Source organism: Quercus lobata, chromosome 1 (assembly GCF_001633185.2).
Source record: "Quercus lobata isolate SW786 chromosome 1, ValleyOak3.0 Primary Assembly, whole genome shotgun sequence".
In the NCBI taxonomy this organism is placed as follows: domain Eukaryota; kingdom Viridiplantae; phylum Streptophyta; class Magnoliopsida; order Fagales; family Fagaceae; genus Quercus; species Quercus lobata.
Window position 1 is genome coordinate 31,550,440 of NC_044904.1, and position 19,831 is coordinate 31,570,270.

The following is a 19,831-nucleotide window of genomic DNA, read 5'->3' on the forward strand; positions in this document are numbered from 1 at the left end:
AATTTGGATATTTTTGAAAATATCTAGATTAAATTATAAAACTCTTAACAATTATCAAGATCTAAAAAGAATACAATTGAAAAGATAAGATAATTTTCTTTATGATTATGGAAATTAAAAAACATATTATGTCGTGTCGATATCTCATACCATCTATGCAATATACCGGTGGATCTATCAGTCAAATACAATTATTGGTCCTCCGAAGGTGTGTACGTAGTAGGAAACTAGGAACTAGGTACAAACACTACAATTGCACAAATCTGATGTCATGTGGTGATGTCCCTGATATAAAATACTAGTCCTACGTTTTTAGCATAGAATTCGTGTAACATCAGAAACAGAACAAACTAAACCCAAAAGTAATTCCCCTTCCCATTGCAAATCAAGAATATATACGCATAAAGAAAAGAAAAGAAAAAAAGAGAACATTGATTTGGCACAACGAAAGTTTACCAAACCAAACAGAAACACAGAAATTTGAGTTGGTATTGGTGAAAGCTGTTCCCCCTCCAATTCCAAACCAAGAATAAGAATGAAAAAAAAACCCCGCGTTTAATGTTCATCATCCATCCCTTTGCATCTGTTTCACAAACAAACCACAAACCTCTCTCTCTTTCTCACTCACTCACTCTCTCACCTTCTCATGATTTCCCAATGAATCATTCGTTGTGAAACAACTCCCACAGCTAGATTCTCAAATCACATTCCCAACTATTTACCTTTTTAACTCACACCAAATGGGAAAAACTTTTCCCAAGCCTCAGTTAATTTAAGAAAACACATTCTTTTGAAAAAGTGAAACCAAATCAAAGTATAATACATCTATTTTCATCGTCGGATAGACCCAAAGGCTGTGATGGGGAGGAGAGAGTCCTCGTCCTCCCCAACGACGGACCAGATCGAGATTAAGGTCCATTCATCACGCCGTGGCGACAACTCGGTCCACCCAGATAGCGTGGGTCCCACTCCTTCTACTACGGCGTCGTCTCAGCCTCAGCCTCAGCCGCAGCGGCATCGGCATGGACATGGGCACGGGCACAGGCATGGGCATGGGCAGAGGCAGAGACAGAGACAGAATCGGGGGACGGCGGTGGCGGCGGCGGCGGCGACGACGACGAGTAGGGAGGAGTTCAGGCCGTTCAGGCGGTGGGTGCCGTGGCTGGTGCCGACATTTGTGGGGATAAACTTTGTGGTGTTCGTGATCACAATGTATTTGAACAATTGCCCGGAGAATTCACCTCCTTGCATTGCTACCTTCTTCGGCAGATTCGCTTTCCAGACCTTAAAAGACAATCCTCTTCTTGGTCCCTCTTCTAACACGTAAACTTCCTCTCTCTCTCTCTCTCTCTCAATATTACATTTTGGTTGCTTTGAGTTGTAATGTAATAATGCTGGTTAATGGTTTGGTAATAGGGTGTCATAACTACTGAACTTGGGAATTTGGGATTTGTGCTTAGACAGTAAAAAGCTAGCTGGGTATTTAGTCAGTTTGCTCAATTGTTAAGTTTTCTTGTGATTGGACAAGAGATCAAGAGAGACCTATGTTTGAATCTCGCTTACTATGTCAAGGAAGGGAAGGGTGTTTTAGATGGTAAAGTCTCTTGTAATTTGATGAGAGACTTGGGATTGAATCTCACCTACACCAAGGAAGGGAAGGGGTATTAGTTTGCTCAAATGATAAAGTTTCTTATCATGGTTTAAGTGGTGTTAGTTTGCTCAATTGATTAAGTACATGAGATGGGATCTTGCCTATACCAAGGAATAAGGGAGTTTAAGTGGGTGTTACTTTGCTCAATTGGTAACATCTCTTGTGAGCGAACAAGAAACCTGGGATGGATTCTTGATTACTTAAGGATAAGGAGAAGGCAAAAAGGCCCCCAGTGGACAAAAATAGTTTTAGCTGCTTTGAAACCTGGTTGGTTGGTTTTATGTTGATGTAATTCAAGTAATCTAGACTGGAAGTAACTAATTCTCTTCTTTGTGGTTAATATGATTCAATCATTTTTTTTAAATCACACTGTTAACTTGTGTTAGCGGATGCACTCATGCGCCCTTTAAGTGATAATTGCTAATGGTGTAGTTATCTTTGATTTGACTTGGTATTGATCTATTAGTTGTGGATAAATCTGTGTAGGTCACAATTATAGGGGTGGCAGAAGGGTTTTAGTGTTTTATATCGATCATGCGCTGATCTGTTTTTACTTTTTCAGGTTAATGAAGATGGGTGCTCTTGAGGTGGATAAAGTGGTCCATGAGCACCAGGCATGGCGCTTGTTCACTTGTATATGGCTACATGCTGGAGTTTTCCATATACTTGCCAATATGTTGAGTCTTATATTCATTGGAATTCGACTTGAGCAAGAATTTGGGTTTGGTATACATCCCTTCTCATCTTCAAATTTTTTCTCATGTGTATGTCAATTGTATATTATCAATTATATTAGCATGAATCTGTATCTGTTAAAGATGTTCACTATTATATCCCTGATTAATTTGTTTCTTCTAGTCTCTTTGGTACATGGCATTGGAATTGAACTCTCAAATTATAACATCAACCTCAAATCTGATAGATTTGGAATCGTAATTGTGTGTCAATTTGTTCTTAAAATCAAAGTTGCAGAATTTCAGGGGCAGGTTATAGAAAAATGTTCCATACATGGAGAAATGGAAGGGGTGATATTTGACAATAATCAAAATTATCCTTTATTAATAAATGTGACTTGAGAGTTATTATCAAACCAATAGAAACCCTTATGATTATATAAAACTAGTTGCAATTTTGTACATTGATGGCTTGAGACAAATCACAATCAGATTCAGATTTGTTTTGCATTGTATTCACTTAATTTTAATCCTAGATAGGTGGACAATTGATCCTAGTGTTGATTTATAACTTGTATAAAACTATGACCATGGATGTTTGATAGATTTCAAGGAATATAAGGGTTGCAGACAACAATGAGAGAGATAGTAAGAATTATGCTAAACTTAGGCAGGATTCAGGAAGTTAGTCTATGGTGGAGTGTGTTATCAGGCTCTATAAACATTTTGTTGGACTAATTCCATTTAGTTGAAATTTTTTTAAAACAAGCACACATATGTAGATCTTGCAAATGTACTACCTGAAAAATGGAAATATTCCAAGACAAATTTTTTCCCCTTGTAAGAAACATCATGCTGGGAAGATAATAATAGAAAATATGAAATATAATATCTCAATTCTTTTGTGTAACTGCTTTAGTCATTCAATGAAGAATTATTTTGCCTTCATAGTTTGAAATTCTAATATCTTTCTATCTTTTGTCATATAGTTAGAATTGGGTTACTTTATGTCATATCTGGTTTCGGAGGGAGTTTGATGTCGGCTCTTTTTATTCAATCGCGGATCTCTGTTGGTGCCTCTGGTGCACTTTTTGGCTTACTAGGAGGCATGCTTTCGGAGCTAATTACAAATTGGACAATATATGCAAATAAGGTAAATAGAGTTCTCTGATTTTGGCAAAGCCTCCTAATGAATATTGACTTCTTTTGGATTAGCCTTTTGTGGCCCAATCATCTCACACCTTCAAATTTTTATGTGCAGTTAGCTGCCTTGTTGACTCTTATTGTCATCATCATAATAAATTTAGCAGTTGGAATCCTACCACATGTTGATAATTTTGCTCATATTGGAGGATTTCTTTCTGGCTTTCTTCTTGGATTTGTGTTTTTGATTCGCCCTCAGTTTGGATGGGTTAGCCAAAAGAATTCTCCTCCTGGATCTATTTCAACAACCGTTAAATCTAAACACAAGACATATCAGTATATACTGTGGGTTCTCTCTCTGATAATATTGGTTGTTGGGTATGTTCCTAGAATCCTTTCTTTATATGTCGATTTTATGTATCTGATTGTACTCCCTGCACATTGCTTGTTTTCTTGGCGTAGTTTAAGGGCAGCTTGGGAGTTTTTTTGGATTACATCTTTCTTTGTGTTTGGAGTTGGTACAAGGGGTGTATTACTTGTTTTCTGATGTATATGCATTACTTTAACCCTTGCACACTACTTGTTTTCCTTGCTTGGTCTTGGGTAGGATTTTTGGGTTGTGTTATTTGTGGTTGGAGATGGTAAAAGGGTGCATTACTTATTTTCTGTACGTGTGTAATATAAGATGTGTAAGAGGTAAATAGGCTGCCCTGTGGAAAGTTAAAATTCTCCATTGGTTGAGATTCTAACTTTGTTATATAGAAATATTTTCAATCATCGGCAGATAGCCTACCTAACTGCTTTAAGCTAATTGTTAGATTCATGAATCATGTTGCCTAATTGGATTGGTTGGATGTAAGGCATTGCAAATTAACACACACTATATGTATTTTGCCATTATGGTGATATTATGATGTTTATCTCATAAACCACATTGTGTACCATTCTACGTTCCACTAATCACAACTTGCCAGGTATTGGTTTTACTTTCCTTATAAAATAATTGAAGTTTAAAATGGAAAAAAAAAATCAATACATGACAAGTTGTGATTGGTGGAACATAAAATAGTACACAAAAAATGGTACAGAGGATTTGTATTTCTCAAAAGTGCCTAGTATTATTAGGCCATGGAATTTACTTATTATTATTATTTAAAAAAAGATCATGGTGTTCTCTAAATTGAAATTTTGTAATTTTGTCAGATATACTGCTGGTCTAATTACACTCCTACGAGGGACTAATCTGAATGATTACTGCTCCTGGTGCCAATATATGAGCTGTCTCCCTACCTCAAGGTGGAAATGCAAAGCAGATAAAATGTACTGTGAGGTAAGAGATGCTGCTACTATTCTTTTCCTTGGGAGAAGGGGGAGGTATGCGTTTGTTATTGATATTGATATAATGTTATTGCAGTCAACCCAAATTGGAAACCAACTGAACTTGACATGCATAGGCAACGGAAGAAGTGGCGTTTATTTGTTGTCAGATAATAATGCTTCCCAGGTTGAGCGGCTATGTACTCGGCTCTGTAATTGATGTACAAGATGATTGAAGGTTGCTTGAGTCCATTTTTTTAACAGCTCGGCGTATATGATGCCTTGAATATGCAGATAACAAAATATTAATCAGAAATTGTTTACTATTATCATTTATTCGTTATTTTACTGCTCCTTAGTTTGTGAAATATCAGCAGTTCATCAACAAAAAAAAAGGTTAAATATCTGCTTCTATTTTTTGCAGCTCAAATGGAGTTGTTTGGATACAGATCCAAGTGTATTGATAACAAGCAAGATAAGATCGAATGTATTTTATATTTTTTGCTAGTCTTCTTTCACATATTCCAATCCTAAATCACCTTAATGTATCTTTATATCACAACTTTTGTGGCAGTGGACAAAGTTTAGCTCCAAAAATATTTAGAGTCTTGGGTCCGTTTGATTGGAGGAGTGAAAAAATGGGGAGGAATAGAGAAATGGGAGGATAGAAGAGATTTAATTTTTTCCTATTTGTGTTTGTTTGAGAGGATGAAAAAGTGGATAGATGAAAATTTTATTTGTTTGGTTGAGAAGAAAAATGAGAGAATGAAAAATAAAGTTGGTATAAATTTACAATTATGTCCACATTGAATAAAAAAAATGTGTTTATGTACACTTCATTTGAAAAAAAAAAAAAAAAAAAAATAGCACAAGCCAAAGGAAGATGAGCAAAAAAAAGAAAAAAAGAAAAAAAGCACTAATGAGAAGCACAAGAAAAGCCAATAAAAAAAAGGGAAACTTGTGGTAACATGGAGAGACAGTCACAAAAACAAAAAAAAAATCCAAAGGAAAAAGAAAAAGAAAAAGAAAAAGAAATTGGCAAAGAAATGTATAACCCATGTGACATTTTTCGTCACATGGGCTATTCAATTTTCTCCCCATTTTGGGTAGAAAACATTTTAGTAAGTCTGAGGGAATTCTTTTCCTCCTAACCAAACACCGACTAAAAATACTATTTCCTCAATTTTTTATCCTCTTCTTCCCTAAAATCTCTCCAAATAAACATACTCTTAGACTTCAACTCATAGTAAGAAGATGACATGTGTTCCTCTCGTGTACAATGCATATGACTCACTTAATCACACTTAAATGATTCTATACAACCATTTTAAGTAAGTCAAGTGCTATTATGAATTGAAACCCAAGTTTCCAACCATTATGAATTGAAGCCTAAGTTTCCAACCATGTTTGGACCAAACTTTGTTCTATGTTTAAATTCTTCAAAAATTATGCAGCATGGAATGTGAGGGGTTTGTAACAATTATATGATATCCTTTTTAAAAAAAAGAAATTATGAGATAAATAGAAATTCTACTCTAGCATAATATAAGTGAATATGTGTTAAGTTCCCTTTTGAAGACTTGAACTCCGACTTTTATCCTCCACACTTCCATAAGCACTTAAAATTGTGAAATGACCATTACACCAAGGGTGCGTGATGATATCCTTCAAATAATCTATATCTTTACCATGATGATTCAAAAACAAGAGATTGCAAATATGGTATAACTTACAAGACTAGACTAGAGAGCGAATGGATCAAAATCCATGTAAGTGACCTTAAAATCCTTGACTGGTTTGGAAAAAGGACTCATACAACCAACCTTATCGGTTAGAGATCAATTTAGATTTATTAGAACTCCCTTTTGTCCATTTCAAGTTATTTACTAGGGCTGCACAAAGACCCTTTTCCTTTAGGTGCACAATAAGCGCCATTTGCTATCGTGCGCTCAAGCTTTTCTCCGCCAATCTCGCAAGCTTTGCTCTGAGAGGTGCTTGTCTCTGCCCGTCCGTAGGTCATCTACCTCCCTTTGTGGGCCATGTGCCACTCATTTCATGTGGGTCACCCTTTTTCATTTATAGGCCATCTAGCCCTTTGTGGGTCTACATTTCTTTGCCTATCTTAGCCTTTATGTGCACCATCAGTGGCTTCTTTGGTGGCTAGGGGCGAGTTTTCGCTTCAGCCGTCAAAATCCTATCCTTTTGAATACACGTATGGATTTTGCTTCTTATCTCGGTCGATCCTATTTGAAGCTATGTGGGCAAAAGAAGAAGCAAGTATAGGAATGGTAGAGAATGCATGGCAAAAACTGCAGGTTGAGGGCCTAAATGACTTCAATTAAGGAAACTAAGGCAAACCAAACATGAATTGAGGAGATGGAATAGAATGTGTTTTAGCTAGACGCAATCCAGGATCAAAGAATTAGAAAGGAAAAGTAAAGAGCTTGCAAAGCCCACAAAAGCTAATCTTGAAAGAGAAGCAATGATAATTAAGAGGAGGGAAAACTTCATCACTGAGATCAAACAAGAAGATGGAGCTTGGTTAGAGAATAAGAAGGATATAGGAGATTATTTCATAGATCAATTTGATGACTATTCCAATCAGATCAGCCCCAATTTCCTTAAAACCTGGAGAATCTAATTGGCTCATGTATCTGAGAGACAAAATGAGGAGCTATGCAAGGTGATGGGATGTCAAGCTTATCTTACAAACACTATTGATCAACTGTGAAAACCAAGTTATTGCAGCATTATTAAGGGTTTATTAGCAATGTGTGCTTTTGGTGCGATGATCATTTCATAAGTATAAGTGTTTGTGGGTGTGAGAGGCCAAAAGTTAGGGTTTAAGTTTTTAAGAGGGAGCTTCACATATATATACACTTAGATTAAGTTAGAGTAGAATTTTTATTTTGTAAGTATCAAAAAAGAATTTTAATCTCATATAAAAAAAAGGTTTAAAAATATTATTATTATTATTATTATTATTATTTTATTGTATTTTAGGGATGAATGGCTACTACAGAAAATAAACCCAGACTTTTATCACTCCCACCCTTAAGAAGCAAGGTACCTGCAACTTTAAATTCTTTAATCACTTCCGATTTATAAGATTATATAACGTGTGTTATAAGATCATTGCAAAAATAAAGTTGCAAAGATTCAAACCTCTACTTGGGAAATTGATAGATCCGACCCAACTTACTTTTGTGCCAAACTAGTGGATCACAGAAAATGTGGTATTTGCACAAGAAATGGTTCATACCTTCAAAAATCACAAAGAAGAAGAGAGGTTACTAGGGAATCAAACTTGACTTTCAAAAAGCTTATGACAGTATGGAGTGAGATTTTATCCTAATAGTCCTAAGTGCTTTTGGCTTCTGTGAGAAATTTGTTAAAATGATGCATCAATGTATCTCAATTGTCTAATTTTCTCTGTTATTAAGTGGTAGTAATAGTATCTACTCCAGCTTCTCTCCTTCTAATTAAGGTGTGAGGTAGCCCTTTGGCAAGTGAAGTTTTAGCGAGGCATTTTAACAGGTAGATTAGCTTAGGGGGTGATAAAAGGTGTTAAAGTTGCCTACAATGCTCCAAAGATGTTCTATGCAAACAACGTTATCCTTTTTCATGGACCTTGAATGTCAGAGGTAAGCAACTCACAGAATGCCTTGATACTCACTGTGCTTGGTCTAGTGAAAATATAAGTTTGGACAAAGTACGGGCTTTTTGCATCAAGAGGAGCACGCAACCAATTTCTTAAGGAAATTCTCCTCGTGTTGGATGCTTGATTGCCTGGTCCCTCAAGAATTCCTTTTATGGCCTTTATGATATTTTGTCTGACTCTCATAAAATTTTTTTTGTAATTTCAAGGGGAGTTTTTTTTTTTTTTTTTGAGAATCATTTCAAGGGGAGTTTTGTTTGACTTTCTTTAATAAATTTTTCTTTTCAACCAAGACAAAAAATATATATAAGTGAAATGAATCACGACTTAAAATACTTAAATTTGCAGGCTCTCTTGCATCATACAACCCAAAACAAGTAGTTGCTAGAATATTTTTCCAGCTCATCTTTGTGAATCAGGAATTTAATTTAAAAAGAAGCAAAAACCAATTGTTTTAAAGGAGAGCAACAAAGAGGGGGAAATAAACTTAAAGTCGACACATAAAATGTTTACTTTAAAAGTTGAGCATATTTAGTCATTCTTTATTGATATTTTTCTTGCAAATAAATAATTTCTATTATAAATTTTTTTTTTAAAGAACACGCATACACAAACATTAAAATAGTCTTAAAGTTGTTACAGATAGTTGTGAGCAAAACATTCACATTTGGTTTTGCAAAATTCCTTCAAATTTTGAAGAAAAAAACAATTTTTTTTTCTACTTTTATGCTCCGTTTTTTTTTATGTAAAATATTTTTCGGAAAATTTTTTTCCATTTTCACGTGTTTGTTTGCAGGTAAAATATAGTCAAACTGGTAAAATATTTTCCGTTGACCATAAAATCCTTTATAAAAAGTTATAAAGTGTTTTACCTTTGAAATTTTGATAAAACATTTTCCATAAACACATAGTGGTTTCCCTTCTCCCACTTGGTTGCTTGGTCATTGGTCTAGTAGCAGGAGACGCCTCACTGGTAATCGGTGCGGCCATTTCAATGGCCAAAGACACTACACCGACGCTGATGTTAGCAGTCCAGTGGCCAAAGACTAGGCAACCACCAGTAATCGAAGATGCCATTTTGTTGACTGGTATTGGCGGTTCGGTCACCGAATATATCGTTTCAATGGTGATCATCGACAGTCCGGTTGTCGAAGCCACTGCTCTGACTATTGGTTTCTAGTGGTCTAGTCACTGGACCTCCAATAGTAACAATTTTTGTGTTAAGCCATCGGTTTTGGTGGTTTGCTTGAAAAATTTTACTTGTCATATCAAAACACCTGAAAATATTTTAGCTATCTACTTTTCAAAAACACCCAAAATCACACCCTTTGCTTTCTTAGACATCCTATTAAAAATTTTTTAATAAATTCTTTTATTTCTCTTGCCACCCCCTTCCATTAACATGGGGTCGAACATGGTGAGACAATGGTGTGCTCGAGGCCTTCCTTTTGGTCATTGAGGGATCCAACTTGGAATTTTGATAGGATCTAATTGAACTTAAGTTGAAAATTGACTGATTTGATGATTGTAGCGATTGACAGCAGGTTTCCTTCTTCAAAAGCCAATGAATCTTGATTTGATCGACGAAAGAAGCCAAATTTGGCATAGGTCTACCAAATTTGATGAGATTTGGGTGAGATCTCCACTAGAACTTCGCTGATTTGAATTTTTTGCTTCTCCTCATGTAACACTTGCCTCACTTAAATTTAATTTAATTGCTTCTATAGTGGAATTGGTGAATTATTTGATTTATTTTGAAGGTGATATTATTTTACATTATGATCACTACAAAGAAAATAAATAAAAGAAGATGTAATGTGGAGAGATTAAAACCTATTTAGATTAGGAGTTTAAGTGATATTGAAATCTTTTAGAGTTCCAGCCTATCTAAACAGATAAACCTTAATTTGAGTTTAATTGGGAATTAAAGTCATGGAAGCATATTTAAGTTGTTGGGTCCTTCTTTTATACGAGTGAATAAAAAAAAGAGTTAGTGCTTAGCGTATAAAAAATTAAGAGTAGAGAATTAGGGTTTCTCAAAATTGAAAGGATATAAGACCGTGGCACTGCTAGAGGTAGCCAGCAAATCCGTTTGTATTGAGGTAAACATCTGATTATGGATGCCTTATTGATATCTTTGAACACATCTTTGATTAAGGAACCTTCGTCTTTAGGTTGCTTGGAAGTCTTAGTCTTATACTGACAGTTGCATAGGAGTACAGGTTATCATGGAAGTGTTATTATAGACATGCATTATTTTATTTGATTTTGAAACAGATCCTAATATATGTACATGGAGTAGCATCACATCCTATATAAGTTAAGCACTTGTAGATGTCCTAGGGTGGTAATCAGATGGTCTATGTACACACACACACATATATATATATAGGTATAATAGATTTTAGTTTTAGGGAATATACTACAATTATATAAATCTAGAATAGATATGATGTATATTAGAAAGCTATGTTAGATTTAATATTGCGAAATCTTCACAGTGGTTAAGGAAAAGTTTTATAAGAGAATTTTTTGGGCTGTTTGAAACCTGCCCGTATTGAGTTATTTGATCCTTAATTAGGTTCTAGTTGACATCGTTTCAAACAATTGAAGTGAAGTTTGGTTTAGCAACTAGAGGTAAGAGGACTTCAGAACATGACGTTTCTCAAGATATGTATACACACACACACACACACACATACATACATATACATATTTGCAAAAGTGAAGTTTCAAAATCTTTTATCATTGTCAATGCTTTATACATAACTGATTTTTATTATTTCTTGTAAGTTTCTTTGAAACTGTATATGTTAAGAATGACTCAAAAATTATATTTTTGAAAAGGTATTCATTATATAATATATGATTTGTATTGACAATATTGTAATAAAGTGAGAATGTTTTCAATTGGTCAGCTAGACTGTTTGCAATCTTTGCCAACACAAGGTTAAGTGTTGGTCTTCGGTAGATGTAGCGTTATTGTGGTGTGGTGTAGCATTATCATTACTCTTTGGAGCCAGTGTTGCCTCTTTGAGGTTATTGTTATTGTTTCCCATGGGAATCACCCACCGAGTATTTAGCAATTTATGTCTTTGTTTGACTAATGTTTTCCATATCGAATTATTGTTTTATTGTTGTTGGCCTTTGTAAGGACGTAGCTTGGTGCCCCGACCCAAAAGATATATGGACCTTGGTCCAAAAAGCCCAAAAACAATGAATTTGTAGAGAATGAGTTGGAAATCTAGGTTCTAGTGAGTTGGATAGTTGTTATCATAGATTCAAATGACAACAAAGTAAGAACAAGCAGCTTATATTTAAAGAAGGTCACCCTCGGCCCAGTCCGAGGAGATTAGTTCTTGCATGTCTTCCGGATTAGGTTACCAGTCCGGGCCATATTGCTGCCGTCCTTTCTTTCTCCATTTTTTTTGTAATGGTCCGGAATATTGCTCTTGATGGCAGACTATGCCCTCTGTCCTCAGCCTTGCCTAGTCGAGGAGGGAGTCTTCCTCATTTTCCCCTTGGGTGGCTCTAATCGGATTCCATTTCTTCCCTCATTGGCATAAACCCCTCTAGAAGTGTTTAATGTCCTCAGATTGGGCCCCTGGCCCAACATATATATAAATATGGCCTCTCTGGCCTTTCACCCCTACAATAGCCCTTCGAGATCATTCTTTCTGACTCCTTAGGAGGAAAGGAGGATGTCCATATGATGATAGTTCCTTTGTGCCCAATTTACATCACCTCTGACTGTACATATATATATATATAAATATATATATATATATATATATATATGTATGTATATATATTAATCATAACTGTCCAAGTCACACTCCTGATGTTTCAATATACGAGACGCGCCTTCATTAAATTCTTGCGGCTCCATGTTCCCTCAAGCTCTACGACGTGATGCGGATCCAATGGCTAAGGATTTTATTGGAAATTGAATAGGATTTTTCCCACTTGTAACTTTCTTTTCGAACTTCGAGCGGGATAACTCCCACTAGATTTCACCTTCTATATAAGGCACCTTGGGGGAATCATTCTTCTTCGCTTTACAAATCTTCGAGTTCTCCAGAAATTTCAAACTCTTAAATCTTCTGGGCTTCCAAGGGATCCAGCCAAGATGGTGATCAAGGCCTAGGGGATGAGATGGCCAAGGATAAAGGCAAGGGTGAGGAATCCAAGCCCTCCTCAGAAACCAAGGATGCTGCCAAGGCCTAGGATGGTGCAGTGAAGACGAAAGAAGCAGAGGCCAAAGATGTTCCTGCCTTTCAGCCGAGTAAGAAGATCCTCCTTCTCCAGCCAAGGCCCAAAGCAAGTGCAGATCGCATCAGATTTTTGGTGTGACAAAGTTTGGGTTTCAACCTATATCATGTGTGCACAAATGTAAAAAAAATCCAAGGTTGATCGAGTAAATTAACAAGAACAAGGATAGGCAGGCTTTTTGTTTTTTAGCCTTGATAGTAGAACATCTTGTAATTAGGAGAAAAATGATAGATAGGTCTCCTATTTTTCAGCCTTGATAGCAGAACATCTTGTAATTAGGAGAAAAATGATAGATAGGTCTCCTATTTTGTAGTGGAAGTTTGCCGTTATGCATAATGTACATTTCCTTCATCTAATAAAAAGGGGCTGCACTTTTTACTTTGTGAGTCTTTCTTTTCTTTGCAATAACTATTTTATGAATGGTGGCATTGTTATTTCTCCCTTTAATGGGACTTAAAATTGATGATGTTGTCAGTAATGAAAAGTTGTCACCTTGACTTTATAAAAGCCGACAGTAGTGCATGGCTGCTATCTTAAGTAAATTAACTTCGTAAAAAATAGTAAGGAAAATAACCGTGCGCTTATATCGCGAACTGTGCAATCCATCATAGAATACTGAGTCCAAAGCAAGTGATTTGAGGGGACCATCATGTACTAAGGTTCTGCCAGATATTTACAAAGATGCCAGCGTGTTAATTTCCCTAAAGCATCTAGTCCGAGGACTTCAGGCATGACTTTGGTTCTGTTTGAGCACTCATAAAAGATGTCTGCGTGTTAATTTCCTCAAAGCATCTGGTCCGAGGACTTTAGACATGACTTTGGTTCTATTTGAACACTTATAAAAGATGTCAGCATGTTAATTTCCCTAAAATATCTGGTCCGAGGACTTCAGACATGACTTTGGTTTTGTTTGAACACTTATAAAAGATGTCAGCGTGTTAATTTCCCCAAAGCATCTGGTCTGAGGACTTCAGGCATGACTTTGATTCTGTTTGAACACTTATAAAAGATGTCAGCGTGTTAATTTCCCCAAAGCATCTGGTATGAGGACTTTAGGCATGACTTTGGTTCTGTTTGAACACTTATAAAAGATGTCATAGTGAGAAGTACAATGCATTTGCACAATGGATAAGCATATGTCAGTGGAAACTTTCGTTAATAATAATACATTTTTAGGAGATACTAAAACTAGCTCCACTTCGGATCCCCTTTGATTTGCAACATCATCAATATGTATCCTCCTGGACAAAGGGTCTGATGTAGTGAGACCATGCCAGCTGATTTTCCATCCATGTTTTGTTTCTCAATTTTTATTTATTTATTTTTTAAATGGGATTTCAGCGAACTCGGCCACTAAATCAGTGAAAGCTTCACCCTTCACAGAGGCGCGAGACATGTATTCGATATAGAAAGCCCCCAATATCGTATCCTACTTGACAATCCTCCGCGTAGCATGCATCCTTGCCAAAATGGCCTCCTCTAATGATCGATCTCCTGCTGCATTGCCTTGGTATGTTGAGCGTTGAACTCATTAAAACACCAAACTCCCCACAGATGGCGCCAATTGTAAGGATGTAACTTGGTGCCCCGACCCAAAAGATATATGGACCTTGGTCCAAAAAGCCCTAAAACAATGAATTTGTAGAAAATGAGTTGGAAATCTAGGTTCTAGTGAGTTGGATAGTTGTTATCGTAGATTCAAATGTCAACAAAGTAAGAACAGGCAGCTTATATTTAAAGAAGGTCGCCCTCGGCCCGACCTGAGGAGATCAGTTCTTGCGTGTCTTCCGGATTAGGTTACCATTTCGGTCCATATTGCTGCCGTCCTTTCTTTCTCCATTTTTTCTGGAATGGTTCGGAATGTTGTTCTTAATGGCAGACTATGCCCTCTGTCCTCGGCCTTGCCCAGTCGAAGAGGGATTCTTCCTCATTTTCCCTTCGAGTGGCTCTGATCGGATTCCATTTCTTCCCTCATTGGCATAGACCCCTCTGGAAGTGTTTAACGTCCTTGGATTGGGCCCCTGGCCCAACATATATATAAATATGGCCTCTCTGGCCTTTCACCCCTACAACCTTTATAAGTGGAAAAATGATTTATTTCTATATTTTATTGTTTCTACCTATTTAGTGTATTTTTGGCCAACTAAAGTGGTTACTATTTTATTTACTGATTTCAGTGTTATGATTAAATGTTTCATTTCTGACAGTTTTATAGAACATGATAGGCCAAAAACGTATTAACCCCTTGTGATAAATTAATTGATTAATTAGCCAAGTTTATTAATTAATCAAATTAACATGCAAACGCGTGGTAGCACAAACAAATTACCAATTAAACTAAGTGCAGTGGAAATTAAATTGACACGGTGATTTGTTTTCGAATGGGGAAAACCAACACAACAAAAACTCCACCAAGTGATTTTAAAGTCACCACTCCCGAGAATTTACTATTATCACAACAAGCAATTACAAATAAAGGAATCTCAGTACCATATACTAACCTACAGTTCAACTCTTACCCTAATACACAATTGGACTTATTCTGTAGTGACAATCTCTGCTTGTAATGCACGGCTCCCAGTACGTGACTAACCAATTATGCGTATCCCAGTACGCGATTTCAATCACCAACTAGAGAAGGTTGTTGGCTGCAAAGTTCTTCAGTTCATCACGTGATGAAGATCGAGAAAATGCTTGGTCACAAAACCTTACAGTATACAAACACAACAACTTCTTCACAAGAAAGATGAATTATGGCAAATTTTGTCTCCAGTCACAATTTGCTTGAACAAAATTTTGTCAACACTTGTGCAACTTGTTCCACCTTTGACGGCCCTTAAAATAATCATTTTATATGTCTAAGGTTGTGAGAAAAGAAAGCCCAAACATACAATCACGGATTGGAGTCAAAATAGAACTGAAATTCTGTTTTTCATAAACCTCGATAGATGCACCATCTGTCGAGCTACTGTCAAGCCACAGGACTGGAATAGCTCTTCAAGCCACGGGACTGGAACAGCTCTTCAAGCTCGATAGATGGCTAGCTGTCGAGCTTTAATGACAGGAACTTTCTTAGCTTGAATCTTGGACATACTTGCATGGCTTTAACACTTGAACTTGAAATAAGGTTTCTTGAAGTATTAAACACATCATAGATCTATCCAAATACAAATAAAGTGTATTTTGTCAAAGGATTAGCAAATTACATAAAATAGTGACATATGTTCTTAACAAGTGAATCACATATGTCCTTACAGAACGTATTATATTACTGATAATACTATTTGTAAATGTTTTATAAAAATTATATTTGTCAACAATACTATTGTTTTTTTTTAGAGACATTCTTATGTTATGCAGTCTCTTATTGAGCTTCTTACCCATTTTCTCCACCCTTTCAAATTAGAGCAGTGAAATCTCTTTTGATGGTAGATCATTGGAGCCATAAATTGAAAACTTCTTTTGGATCTATGTTAGTTGATGGATTATTTTATTATGTTTTCTTAGGATAATGAGTTTAGTATTCTTGAAACTATTTGGGATTGTATTTGGACACTTTATTGTTAAAGTTTTAGTTTGATGGATTTTATAAGAAAGACTTGATGGTTTGATTCTTATTTGTGGATATTTAATTACGCTTTGTTCCATTATAGTAAATGTTGATATTTATAAGACAGGTCGTGCATCAAATCCTTGGTATGGATTTGGGATGTTACACCTCACCATTAGCTAATGTTGATCGTATTTGACTGCCACTTATGGAGAACCCAGTCTGTTAGGGCCGTTGTTCCTTAACGGTTGTTGAGGACCAAAATGTGACAAGGAAACTTGTTCCATGAAAAGCAAGGAATGACCATGGGCCTTAACAAAAGAAGGCACAGCTCGTGAAGTTAAGAAGGACCATAAAGGCCCAAAGGTCCAAAAAGAAGGAAAAAGAAAGAAAAAAGTAAAAGAAGAAGAAGAAGAGGACCTAGACTTAGGCCATGAGCAGGATCTCCATCATCCAGGAAGCGAATCCTTTGAGAGAAAGCCTAGAAGATCTTGAGAAGTACGTGGACAGTCTAGAAGATCCTAAGAAGGACAGGGGCGACCAAGAAGATAGTATGGGAAAAAGCTACTCACATGTATCCTTGAAAGAAGGAAAGATTCATTAGATGTCCCGTTGAAATCAAAAGGCAGAGAGAAGTGAAAGGGACAAGTGGTGTCTTCAGGTTTTGTACCTAATGTAAGAACCGAGGGATCTCGATCAGGGCAGTGGACATGGAGCAAAGGGGAGGATGGTCAAAGGCTTTTTGTTGAAGGCCAAAATTTCACAAGAAAGCCCATTCCATGAAAAGTAAAGAAGACCCAATTTAAGCAACAAGAAGAATCAACATTAAGGCCCTATTTATGTTCAGATTTCTAGCAAAAAGGCCATTAAAAAATCCAACAAAATCCAGTGAAAGAACTAGGCCGGGATACCTAGAGGTTGCTAGAGGCCCGGGATCCTCAGGTAATGCAGCACAGCTAATGTGGGATTGAGACAGCTCAAGAGAGGTACCACGAAATACAAGAAATGAAGAACAGATATGTCCTTCTCAAGTACCCAGTGGTGCAGCAAAAAATCAGAAAGTATAAAGCAAAACATTCATGAACAAAGGAGTTGTACCACAAGGAACCAAGAATGAGAAAACCATAAGTAGAAGCGACTGGAAGGGAACTTTCAACCCAGCAGTAAAAGATTCCAACTATTTGGGAATAATGACAGCAAGGAAATTCAACCAGTAGCTGAGTTTAAAAAGTGAGAAACCTTGAAAGAAGAGAGATTGAAGGTTAGTTGCCCAAGGACGCCCCGGAATGGAAAGTCAGTAAGTGACTTTTAGAGAAACAGCACTAAAAGATGAAAACTATGAGAAAAAAGGGAAGAGATCAGCCCCTGGGCAACTGTCACAATACGAGCTCTGAGGGGCAAAAGAGAGAAATCACTAGTACCTCGAAGCCCTAGAAAAGGAAGAGAAAACCCATGTTGAGGAGGGAGGATTTTTAGTAGGAAGAATATCATAACAGAGCCATTAGAACTCTGTAAAATTAAAGAAAAACAGAGGAACGTCTCCCGGTATCCCAGAAACAGCCACTATAGCACATACTTGGATTCAAAAGGATTCAAACTTTGCAAGTCTTAGAGGCTTGGATAGCCATTAAAGTCTGTAATTTTTGAGCTTATTTGAACCTTGTATCACGACTTAGTGAGCACATTTGTAATCCACAATTAAGAAAAATAATGAAATATCTCATATTGATTTGAGGATTTCTAACAATTACTTTGCATATTTCTTTATTATATTATCTTCCTTTACTGCTTCTTGCTGTTCAATACATATATTCTTGCTTGTTAGTTTTTTCCTTTTACTCAGCCAAAAGCTGAGTCCTTTTACCGGGGTCCTCACTTCAACTTGGGTCTTGGACACACTTAGCCTCCAAAGAAATATATGCTAAAACATACACACATCAGATATCTCTCTCTCCCACAAAAATCCTTCTCACCTAACCATCTTGGAAGGTAATGCCCAAGCAAAGCCACCAAGACTTGAGTTCCAAATCCCACAAGTTTTGTGCAAAAAGCACTAAGTCTGTGAGAATTGAGGCCAGGATCTTCGTGGTTGAATCATTCTCATGAAATTCATTTATATATATATATATATATATATATATATCCTAATCTAAGAAACTAACAATTATTTGAAGATATGTGTATTGTATAGTTTGTTTTTTATGCAGAACCTATAGAGATAAAGGGAAAGAACAAAACTCTATTGCATGATAAGCATGGAGAAAGATTACACAGTTCAAAGAACCAGAGATTTTGGATTCTTACAGGCCTAATACGCCCCGGGATCCCACGACAATACGCCTGGGGTACCAAGTGAAGGAACTCTTTTAAATGTTTATACAATAAAAGATAAGTCTTAAATATTCTATTTCAATCTCTTTCTCATTGTGAATATTATGAATACTTATTTTACTTATTTTGTAAGAGTAAATGGTCATTTTATGATACTAAAACATTTATAATGGTATTTTTATTACTTAGGAGGAATCATATTTTTGTCTTGAGGAGCTTTACGTGACTTGCGCACAACTTGGTTTGTAATCAGCCCCATTTAGCTGCGGTGAACCAAGCCCAGTCCACCAAAACAACAAGTAAAGGGCCCAAGATCCTTGTTTCTACATGGACCTGTGTGCTAAAGAAAAAAAAGTACTCTCACACTTTCCAAGCTCACCCATTGCAAGGAGGAATCTATGCCATTTATGTAAAAATGCCAAACTAAGAAGAGTCAACATCAAGGCCCCAAGAGCTTGATGTGTCATTTTAAAGTCTTGAGAAACCTTGGCTGACACATGGGAAGACCAAGGTGTATGTTCAAATCCCCAGCAAAAGCCATTAAGTACCCAACAAACTAGGTATCATCTTTGTGACCCATGGTCCAAGCCCATGGGATCTCGAATTTGTAGTAAGGGAGAAGTGGTTTGGTCGATAAAGGAGTGATTTCTAGTGAAACAAGGATCTTGAAGTTTTCCTTTGGTTACTATATTTTCTTGGAATGCATGAACTAAAGGCCTAACTCAGTTCCTCCATGTGCATGGCATCTCCCTACAACTTCCTCTTAGTTGTCCTTATCAATCAAAACTGTCATCCATTACATTAAATATCCCACCTATTCCTTTGACTTTCCAGGAAGGCATCTTCCATTTGTAACTAAATCCAAATACTCTTTTGAGTTATAATTTCCAAACTAAGCTAAAACTCTGCCCAAGGAACTCTTTTAGATTCCTGTTAGAGAACATGGTTTTACCCAACAAACCAAGGACGTCCTCGCTTGGGGGTCCTAAACCATGTTCACTATAAAGAAACACCAAAGCACAACGAAAGGGAAGGGGTTCAGGGGAGATTTCTGAGAATTATAAGAGTTTAGTAAGGGAGAGGGGAGAAAGAAAGAATAAAACAAGAGAGCCAAGGAGGAGGACTTCGTCCCATATCCTTGAAATCCTTCAAAAATATCACTTAGACTCTAAAGAAAGTTATACAAAAACATGCACACATCAGATATCACTCTCTCCCACAAAATCCTCCTCACT

At 36.5% G+C, this 19,831-nt stretch overlaps 1 protein-coding gene across 2 annotated transcripts; it reads left to right on the top strand.

Annotated features, from left to right (window-relative positions):
• Positions 1-349: 349 nt before the first annotated feature.
• Positions 350-5,478, top strand: LOC115986764 (RHOMBOID-like protein 1). Of its 2 annotated transcripts, XM_031110049.1 has the most exons (7): positions 350-1,323; positions 2,214-2,377; positions 3,315-3,478; positions 3,587-3,846; positions 4,672-4,798; positions 4,883-5,013; positions 5,210-5,478. In XM_031110049.1, the coding sequence occupies exons 1-6, from the start codon at positions 860-862 to the stop codon at positions 5,003-5,005; spliced, it is 1,302 nt and encodes a 433-aa protein (XP_030965909.1). In that variant the 5' UTR covers positions 350-859; the 3' UTR covers positions 5,006-5,013; positions 5,210-5,478. The 2 variants fall into 2 exon arrangements, with proteins under 2 accessions (XP_030965909.1, XP_030965904.1); XM_031110044.1 differs by lacking the exon at positions 5,210-5,478 and having other exon boundaries at positions 351-1,323; positions 4,883-5,170.
• The last annotated feature ends 14,353 nt before the right edge of the window (positions 5,479-19,831 follow it).

Coding starts and splice junctions, on each gene's coding strand:
- LOC115986764 (XM_031110049.1), top strand. CDS start 860: ATGGGGAGGAGAGAGTCCTCGTCCTCCCCAACGACGGACCAGATCGAG. Junction 1,324..2,213: donor CTTGGTCCCTCTTCTAACAC/GTAAACTTCCTC, acceptor TTACTTTTTCAG/GTTAATGAAGATGGGTGCTC. Junction 3,479..3,586: donor GGACAATATATGCAAATAAG/GTAAATAGAGTT, acceptor TTTTATGTGCAG/TTAGCTGCCTTGTTGACTCT.